This window comes from Varanus komodoensis, unplaced genomic scaffold, assembly GCF_004798865.1.
Source record: "Varanus komodoensis strain SLA01 unplaced genomic scaffold, ASM479886v1 scaffold153, whole genome shotgun sequence".
Classification (NCBI taxonomy): domain Eukaryota; kingdom Metazoa; phylum Chordata; class Lepidosauria; order Squamata; family Varanidae; genus Varanus; species Varanus komodoensis.
Window position 1 is genome coordinate 143,539 of NW_025335445.1, and position 9,736 is coordinate 153,274.

Here is a 9,736-nt window from a genome sequence, read left to right on the forward strand (position 1 = left end):
CGGCCCGGGCCGCCGTGCGCCGACTCCCCGGCGGGGGCGCGGGCCTCCGCCCGGGACCGGGCCCCGCTGGGCGCCGCCGCCGCACGAGCGCCCCTGCCCCCCGAGGGCTCCGCCATGGTGTCCGTCACGATGGGTAAGCCCGGCCCGGCCCGGCCCGCCTCGCCGCGCCGCCGAGCGCGCCCTTCCCGGCCGGCGTCCCCGGGGCGGGCGGGGCCCCCGCGTCTCACCCTCGCTGCTTGCCTTCCAGCCACGTCGGAATGGATCCAGTTCTTCAAAGAAGCCGGGATCCCCCCCGGGCCAGCCGTCAATTACGCCGTCATGTTCGTGGATAACCGGTGAGGGAGCCTTGGGGGGCGCGTGGCCCCTGTGCGCCCGTCGCCGCACCGGAAAGCAGCGGGCTCCCCTCGAAAGCGGAGCCTGGACCCGCTCCGGGAGCGAACCGGCTGCCGCGCGTTTTGTGCCACTGGCGGAGCACCGGAGCCGCGCGCCGCCTTCGGTTGTGCCTGTCAAGGAAGCCCGGCTGCGCGTGCCCCTTTCGCGGTCGGGCGGGGGACGGGCGGCCACGGCGCGGGATGTGCTGGTGCACCGAGACTCCCTGTGTGCAGCTTAGAGATGCTGGCGATTTGTTTCTTAAAAGGCAAAACGGTGCACCTTATTTCTTTCAGCATAATTATTCAGATGTTTGGTTTTTGGAGGGAAAAGTCTTTAGACGTCCTCTGTTCCTTAGCATGAATATCCAAAAAATATTCTTAAACAACGTTGAAACTAAAAGTCTGTACTAAAATCATAAAGCTGAGTTTGTGTAACCACATGGAGAGAAATTGATGGCTGACATCTTTTCCACTCTGAAGCCTTTTGATCGGTTGGTGACCTCTTGGCACGGGGGGGGGGGGGCCTTTCAGTGCCTGAATGCTGCTTCCTTCCTTCCCCCAATGCCCCCCCCCCGCCACAAATGAATGACTGCCTGGCATGGTCTTCTGTGTGTCGGGGGCAACACACCCTTTTCACACAGTTTGGGGACCGTGAGGTGTAGCGTGTGGCTTTGTCTCATGCAGGATCCAGAAGAGCATGCTGATGGACCTCACCAAGGAAGTCATGAACGAGCTGGGCATCACCATCGTCGGGGACATCATTGCGATCCTCAAACACGCCAAAGTGGTGTACCGGCAGGTGGGGCCTCGTGGAGCAGCTCCTTGCACTTTTTTCCATATGCTAGCCCAAACTTGGGGTGACCTCTAAAATGTGGCCGGGCTTCTGGCTTTCTGGGCAGGATCTTTCGATTGCACAAGGCAAATAGATCCGTCATGTGGAGAGGTGAGTGGGGGGCAGCCAGACCTCTGCTTCAGCAGCTCTGAGTGCCTGGTGCCCCTGTGGGCAACAGACTGTCCCTGGCCCAGCCCCATAGTCCAGGGGGTTCAGTCTTCTCTCTTGATTTAGCACAAAACCCGAGGCAAAGGCCTTGGCACGGGTTGTACAGTGGGATGCTTGGCGGATGTGAAGGACGAGAGAGGAGCAGGTAGCCCCAGTGCCCCTGGTGACTAAACCAGCCGCCCTCAGGAGGAGCTGCGGCTCTCAGGCGGGCCTGCTTGGGCATTCCTGCTTCATGGCCCCAGGATTAACCTGTTAGTTTGGTACACGTCTTCAACCCGATGGGCGTCTGTGGTCCTGCCGTACTCCTTGATGCGTCGGTGGGAAGGTAAATGGCCAGAAAGAGGGAATGATCCCTGTTGGTTTGTCACCGTTGTGTTCGATCTCTTCTCTAGGACGTGTGCAAGGCTGCAACGGAGTCGGTGGCATCCAGCCAAACCACGCTGCAGTCTGAGCTCCGCCGGAACGCCAGCAGTGGTGAGCGGGGGCAGTGGCCGAGGGGAGAGGCTGGGCCCTTCCTTCGTGCCAGTGGACCCTTACGGAGCGCTTCCACTCACAACTGACGCTGTGCTGCTAACACATTCCGTTGCTTTGTAATTATTCCCATCCTGCGGGGTAGCTCTTCAGTGAGCGCGTTCCCATTTTCCATGGGAACAGTGTGTTGTGAGTGGCCCTGGGGCCAGAGTGGCAGTGGGGGCGAGGCTGCTGCTGGGCTGGTGGGTGTGCGGTGGTGCTTGAGTAGGAAGGCACTCATAATTCCCCCGCTGAGGTGGCTGCCAGGAGCAGGGCCTTTTCCGCAGTGGCTCTGCAGCTGCTTGGTGCCGAATGTGATATTTTTAAGGTATGGGTGAGAACGTCCTTGTTCTGAAATGGTTTTATTAATCGAAAGCATTTTACCTGGCTCTTCAGCTGAAAGGCTGTTCAGGGTGGCTTGCAGCTTACTGAAGAAAAGGATGGCCCCTGCCCGCAAGCTTACAATCTGACGGTTTAGACAGCTTTTCAAGCACCAGCTGTAGTAGTTGCTGCTCTTCCATTTACTTATGAAAATAAATATGATTTTCACCTGCAGTACTAGAATGGTATAGCTGAAAGGGGCCAGAGGGTGCAAATCCCCGCTCAGGTCTCCCAATTCAATGGACCCCTCGGATGGCTGTCCAGTTGCAAGGCTTAATTGTAAGATCTGTAGGGTCTGTTTTATTACAGAATGTGCCATTTTGTACTTGAAACATTTTTCTAAATGTCAGTTCACTGTGTGGTAAAGCATTTTGTTTGCTCTTGTAAAAGACAAGGTAGCTGTACCATGAAACGTTTTTGATACGTTTCCGTTGTTTTTTATATTCTGTAGATCAGCTGCCTCTGTTGTATTGAGAGTGGAATAAAGCCATGCCGGAACAGATGAACCTGCCCCCTCGGGGCCAGCGTGCTTCTGCTTACTGGCTTTCTGTCTCTTTGTAGCTGCTACGCGAATGATCGCAAACAGCCTGAGCCGAGACTCTCCGCCTTCCACCCCCGTCCGGAGACCTGACGCGGGCACCGCCAAAATCTCCATCACGGTGTCCAACAAAATGGCAGCCAAGAATGCCAAAGCAGGTGACTCCGAACGCGCCTTGCTGTCAGGGCCCGGGCGGGCCTGATCCTGTTGCTAGACTTTGCCTCTGCCCTCGCCGTGCCGCCTGGGACGTGGCCAAGCTTGGGCGCTTTAGGATCCCTCTTGAGCGTGTGCTTGCTTCATCTCTGGGATGTGAGAATGAGGGACTGACTCCTGGGGCTCCCTCCATTTCCGAGTTACCGATCAGGAAAATTGGCATTCCTTTTGCCAGCTCCTGCAATTGGAGAGGAGGGAACCGAATCCTTGCGAGAGGAAGGGTGGCAAGCGGTTGAGTGAGAGCTTGCGTGGCTTGGACCGAGCCGCTCCTCTGCCTCGCTCTTACATCTGCGAAGAGGGGATCTGAGCAGCCTGCTTTGCAGAATCATCAGAAAAGCATAGGAGCGGAGAGGCAAAAGCACTATGAATATCGAGCAAGGACTGGTCTTTTAAAATATTTTGAATGCTTTTAATGGAAAAGATGTAGAGCAAGATGCCCAGCATAGGACGCGTGCCGCTTGGTGCAGTGGCGCAGTCGCTCGGGAGTGACCTGGGGCCTTGAGGTAGGATCTGGGCTGCCCAGGACGCTTCGGTTCTCGATCCAAGACCAGACACCGTCTCTGACCCAGCACCCCCCACCCACCCCGTGGCCAGGGCAGGAAGCATTGCGCCAGCCGGTCTCTGGGTTGGGGAAGCCACCTTGGCGAGGGAGGGAAAAGAGCCACTTTGAGGGCCAAGGCTGGGGGAGGCGGACTCTCCTTGGGCTGCCCTGCCTCTCTTTCTGGCCCTTTGAACGTCTGTCACGCGGACGACCACAGAGGGTGGGGAGATGGGTGGCGCAAATAGCACCTCTGGCTCCAAGTCTGTTTTGCAAAGGGTGCCGTTGTGCCTATCCGGGAAAAGCTAACCAGCGTGAGTAAACGCCCCTGCTTCAATTCCACGCACACCGGAAGGAGCAGCTCCCTTCCACGTGCTTAATGATGTGGCTCTTTGCTCCACTCCAGTTCCCAAGTCGTCGTCGTTGCTCAACTTTGGTCTGTTACATAGTTTGAATATCTTGCATGGCCTAGTTGCATTTTTAGTTTTTGTGTACTTTGGTTGATGCTTTAAGTGCATAGGTTTGCAATGTTGTAAGCTGCCTTGATTCCTAGTTCTGGGGAGAGGTGGGATAGAAACGAGGAGGAGGGTAATCTTTTCTCTTGGATTCTTTTGCAGCTGCAGCTCTCTGTAGTTCCAGGGCTGAAAATTCCACAGTTCCGGTGAAGAGGCGCCGTGTCACAGCCGAGATGGAAGGGAAGTACATAGTCCACATGCCGAAAGGAACCACGCCCAAGACCAAGAAGATCCTGGAGCAGCAGGCGGCAAAAGGTCCCTTGTGAATGCCAGAGGGAAGGGGCAGAGGGGCAATGTGGGCAGGGGCTGGGGCGGCTTTCCGGAGAAACAGAACCGTGGCCACAGCGGCTCCGCCCTTGAAGTGAAGCCTTCATGCCTGCAGGGGAAGAGGCCCGCTTAGCCGGCCCAAGTATTGCTGCAGTGGGTTACCTGGAGCGAGGGGTGACCTCCTTTTTTTAAGGTCGGCCTCACAAAGCCTTTTACTGGCCTCAGGATTTAAATCGCTAAGCTTTCTAGCACGCTTTTGAAATGTTTGCAGAGAAGCAACAGGACAATCGTGCAGTAACTGCTACCTTCTCTGAAGGATTTGTCCTGCACCCCAGGTCCCCTGCAAGCTCACGTGCTCAGTCATAGCCGGCGCAGCCTCGTTTGCTTTGCCCGTCGAAAAAGAGCCAGTGCTTTTCATTTGCTAAGTCCTGTGCTGTGCTCAGGCTTATCTTGAAAACGAGCCCATCCCTCCGGGGAGATCCCAGTTCTTCTTCCTGTGTGTGGCTGATTTTTCTGGCCAGAAGTAACATACACACACGCGCTCAATGTGGCTGCTTGTGTGTTGTGGCATGTGGCAAGGCGTGGCGCTCAGGTCAGAGAGGGAAAAATGGGCCTGGCGCAGCATCATTTCCCCCCAGTTCTGGATGCTGCGCCAAGCTTTCGTGAGAAGAGGTACCTTGGCCTGATAGAGGCGTTTGGCTCCATGGCTTCTTTGGAAACCCAGGCACCGTCCTCACTTTGCTTAGTGGATTTATGGAAATCCTCACGTCGGGGTTTGTGTTTCCCGCTCCATGTTCAACGACAGGTTTGCAGAGAACCTCTGTATTTGACCGGCTTGGAGCAGAGACAAGTGTTGACGCCACAGCTGGAAGCAAGGTAAGACGGGGCGACCGCGCCTCCTTGTTCTCTGGGGCAGTCCTGAGCCGAACCTTCCGCCTTCCGTCCCGCCTTCAAATGGGGCCAGTGGAAGAGGCGAGGCGGAAGTGGGGGTTTCAGCCACCTCCTCTGGCCAAGTGCGGCATGTCCCCTCACCTTTGCGCCAAGCGGGGCGCTCTGCCTCCCGGGCTGGGACTGTCGGCCAGGCCGGCTCCTCTGGACGGTGGGGATAGTGACTGCGCGGCGTCCCTTCCTGGCTGCCCCTCCCCTCCCCTCCCGCGGCAGGCGGCTGGGCCGGGCCGTTCGCCTCCTGCCGGGGGCTGCAGTGGCCCAGTGGCCCTGCGTGGCAGCCGCCGATGTTCCCCCTCAGGCAGTGGCTGTGGCGCTCGGCTGGCATCGTATGGGGAGCACTAGTGCGGTCACAGCCCCCAGGCACAGCGGCTGCCCACCCACAGGAGACCCCAGGGCGCCTCTGCAGAAAGGTTGATTTGGGCCGCGGTGGAAAGCGCAGCGCCCGCTGACCTGCGCCAGTGTCATGTCAGCCCACAGGAGTGTTCAGCCGCTTGGGGGACACGCAGGAGGCCGCGGAGGACAAGGCAGCCGAGAGCGACGACGACGACCGCTCTGTCCTGCAGTATGCCGGGGTGCTGAAGAAGTTCTTCAGGCCCCCCAAGGCCAAGGAGAGCAGCAAAGCTGGGGCAACGATCCGGGCAAAAGCAACCAGCTCGGGGCCACTGTTGGCGGCGGTGGCGGCGGCGGCCCCCTCGCCCGTCCAGCGGCTGGGGAGCAAGAGTGCGCCCGGCCCTGGGACCCCCGCCAAAGAAAAGAAGCCGCTGCCCCCACAGGGCAGTGCTGCCAAGGGACTGGGCAAGCGCCCCCTGCCCGCAGAGGCCCCGGACAGCAGCTCCAGCAGCTCCCGGGGCAAGCCGGACTCGGCGCTCCGGGTCACCATCAAGAGGACTTTGGGGAGTGCCAAGGTGAGCAGCAGCACGGAGGCCCCCAGTGCGCAGATGGACATCACGGGGACGGTCAGCGTCTTCAAGAGGCTGGGCAGAAAGGCCGTGTGAGCCCGGCCCGGAGTGTCCTTCGCGAGCATTCGGAGGCCCCCTCTGGCAGGGCTCTCGACACAACGCGAACTCGGTGTGTGTTTTGACTCTCCCCTCCCGTCCTGCGAGACGCACGGCTGCTCGGTCTTGGCGAGGACGGCTTCCGTGAAGCGCCTGGAGGCTCTCCCAGCGGCCTGCAGGCCTCCTCTGCATGCCGAGCTGGGGTTCTTGAATGACTTGTAGTCACATCGAGGCGGTAACCTCTGGGTCCGGTGGGGCGGCCCGAGACTGAGCAAGGCCCGGAAAGGGGGTGCGAGGGAGGGACCGCGGGGGCAAAGCAAGGGGCCCGGGGATCCCTGCAGGCCTTCCGAGCAGCTGGGCAGAGCACTGGACGTGCCGTCTGCCATTTCCTCTGCAGGCCCTTGCTCTTCCCTAGACACTCGTGTCTTGGAGTGGCAGACGGGCGCTGGGCTTGGGGGATGGAGGAGGTCCCCCCCCCCCCCCCCCCCCTTTTATCCCGTGTGTCCTGGAGTAACGATGGCAATGGGGCAGTTCCCAGAAAGTCCTCTTGCTGGATACGAGGAATTCTGGTGCTTCGCTGCTGGTGCCAGTTCTGTTTGGCTAGCTGGGAAGTTGCTTCTTGTCCCGGCCTGGCTGTTACGTGCCCCAGAGGGCACGCTGGCCGGGGGGCCTGGCTTCACGTGCCGGAACCCCTCTGGATCGGCTCCATTTCTCCTGTCCAGGCTTATCAAGTCTGGTGCTCAGTCAGGGTCAAAAACGGCTGCTCCCCTCCTTTCCCACCCATATTCTTTCTCCAATCTGGTTCAGTTTTCCTTCGATCAAAGCAGAAACGATTAGATTAGAAAGTGATCAGCTTGTCTTGAAGCCCCTTGAGAAGGAAGAGCCCCCAGCCCACAAATGGGGGCAGCTTTTATGCCTCTGGGTTTCCAGTAGCACATGCAGAACACGGTGGCTGGGATTTCAGGAACTGGGTCGGTGGGTTCTGCTAAGCCACTCGGCAGCCAGGTATCAAAGAGGGCCCCGCACCCCGGCTGCCCTGATGCGTCAAGCCATACGCTGCTGGGGCTTGCAGTGGAGCTGTGCGCTCGGGTGCTTCGTTCTTCCCGTACCTCAGGCCTGGTGGGCACTGGCCAACTCCTGCCATTGGAGCAGAGCTGGGAAGGGTCGCGTGGGGCAGGCAGCCTGGAGGGGCCGCTCTCCCCACACTCCTCCCCGGTTGAGCCGCTTCCATGAGCCTGGTGCCCGTTTCCATGGAGCCTCCTGCTTGCAGGGGCCGGACACCCATGGAGAACCGCTTTGCATGGGGCCGTGAGACGGGGCCGAGCTCCCTGCCCGGTCTCCTGCCCCGCACTCCTGTGTGGGGGGTCTTTGGTGCTCCGGTCGCCAGGCTGCTGCCACGTCTCTTGGGCCACCGCCCACATGACGTGCCCGCGTGCACACGTTGCGCGAATGGAGCCTAGCGTGCTGAGGGAAGGGGTGGTGGGAGGGGGGGAGACGCGTCTTGGCTCAGAAGACCCTCCCGGCCGATTTCTGCGCGTCCTGTAACCGCAGCCCTTTTCAGGCAAGCGTTCAGGCAGAGTCGGGGATGTGGCAGGGGAAAGAGGCTTTGGACTGGGAAGGGCCACGTTGCTGAGGCGCCAGTGAGCTTGCCCAGCGAGCTGAGAGGGTCAGGTGTGTGATGCAAGTGCGCTAGAAGCTCTTGCCACACCTGAATGTGGCGCTTTTCCTGAAAGCTGCTGAATCCAGCTTGCTTGTACGCTTTGTCTCGTTTCTGGAAGACCAACAATGCCTCCTGCGTGTTCAGGCCCCCACGGGCCACCTGAGGTCTCACCTTGGAAGCCTCTCTAGCCTGGCTGTGGGAGCCAGGTGCGCAGCCACCCCCCTGTGGGCACTGGAAGTGGGGGCAGCCACCCCGCCCCCACCGGGGGAAAGGGAAACTGCCTTTTTTGTAGAGGTGGCCGAGAAGATGGGCCAGGCGTGCAGCCGGTGTAACTCTCAGGGCAGTGTGGGCTGGCCACGCCTGTGAGGGCACCCGTTTCCTAGTACCCCCTGCTTCACTCGACTGATGCACTGGAGCCTGCTGTGCCCTCCGGGGGGGTCCCTCCTGCGCTCTCAGCAGGCCTCTCCTTCCCACACCCTGCCGTGCCTTCCCGCCTGTTCTGTTCCAAATTGGGCATTTGCTGCCACAGGGAGAATTCTGCCCTAAACGGAATGTGTTTCTTTTGCCCTTCTTTGAAGTGTTTTATTGATTGAGTGCAGGGGAGCTGGAAGAATGACGCAATAATTAATGGTTTTTATGTTTTTAAAATCCCCTCCTATATCTAAGTTAAGATAGTGTGAATGTAGCCTCGCATTTTGTAGCTGGCTGTGTGGAGCTGGGTGGGACGGTGCTCCTTACTGTTCTCTTGACTGCCGGGGCCCTCCTGCTTCTGGAAGGTGTGAGCACCCTTTTGCAATAAAGTGTGTTTCCTCTTAGCCTGTGCTCAGCTCGAGCATCTCTTGCACTGCTGACCGGGGGGGGGGGCCCCTCTTTGCCTTATGCAGGGCCCGGGGGGGGGGGGGGGCAGTATCCCGGGCATAGCACACAGCCACTGCTTCTGCTGGAACTGGCAAAGAAGCGTGGACCCCATACATTTCCATTCACACAAAATATGGTTGTAAGTTGGATCTGACTATTGCAGGAGGGTCCATTAAGCATTTGTGGGTGGCCAGGAGTCCCCCTTAAAAGAGGCACAGTGGTCCTTTGGGCATGAGCAAGCACAGAGGCGGGCTCAGAGAGAACCTCTCGGATACTGGCTTTAATTACCCGCCCGTTGCTCCGTCTGCCTCCTCCGGGTTCAACACGCCACATAGAAGGCACCCTCCCGCTTAAAGCATTAAGGCAGCGACCGGATGGGAAGCTGCCTGAGGAGCAGAAAGCCCTCTGAATGCTGCCTGGAGCGCCTTGGAGTAGAACATGTGTGGTGCATGTTTAAATTCTATGAATGGTACTGCTCATAATGTAGATACCCGCGTCCTTGGAAGAACCGGGGCGCGGTGGGAGGGGCCCGGCGTGCGGCCCGGCCTGGATTCGGGGGCAGCGCGCAGCCGGGCTGGGAATGCCGATCCCGGCCCACCTTCGCCCGAGGCCTCGGGGAGCCGCCCCCGGAGCAGCCAAGTACTTGGGCTTGTCAGCAGCCAGCAAACGGGGAGAGACCGGAGAAGCGCAGCGGGGGAAGCGGCTGGAGGAGCCCCCTTTCGGGGAAGGGCCCATCAGGACTCCGAGGCGGCCGCGCGGGCCCTTCGCGCCCTGCCGCAACTCTCCGCCCTCGGCGGGCCGCTGCTGGCGGCAGAGCTGCGCGGGCGGTTCGCTTCCGCGGGAGGCCGAGCCCGGCCTGGCGGTCCGGCGGGAACGCGGCGCGGCGGCGCGGCCTCGAGGCCCGGGAGGGCCCGGCCAGCTGCGCGGCCACTCGCCGCTTCC

At 59.9% G+C, this 9,736-nt stretch overlaps 1 protein-coding gene across 1 annotated transcript; it reads left to right on the top strand.

The window, feature by feature from the left end:
* Window positions 1-15: 15 nt before the first annotated feature.
* CUNH19orf47 (chromosome unknown C19orf47 homolog) lies at window positions 16-8,751 on the top strand. Its single transcript, XM_044425421.1, has 8 exons — window positions 16-133; window positions 248-335; window positions 1,056-1,170; window positions 1,764-1,845; window positions 2,824-2,958; window positions 4,169-4,321; window positions 5,139-5,209; window positions 5,752-8,751. Exons 1-8 carry the CDS (start codon window positions 115-117, stop codon window positions 6,274-6,276), a joined length of 1,188 nt encoding a protein of 395 aa, XP_044281356.1. The 5' UTR covers window positions 16-114; the 3' UTR covers window positions 6,277-8,751.
* Window positions 8,752-9,736: the final 985 nt, after the last annotated feature.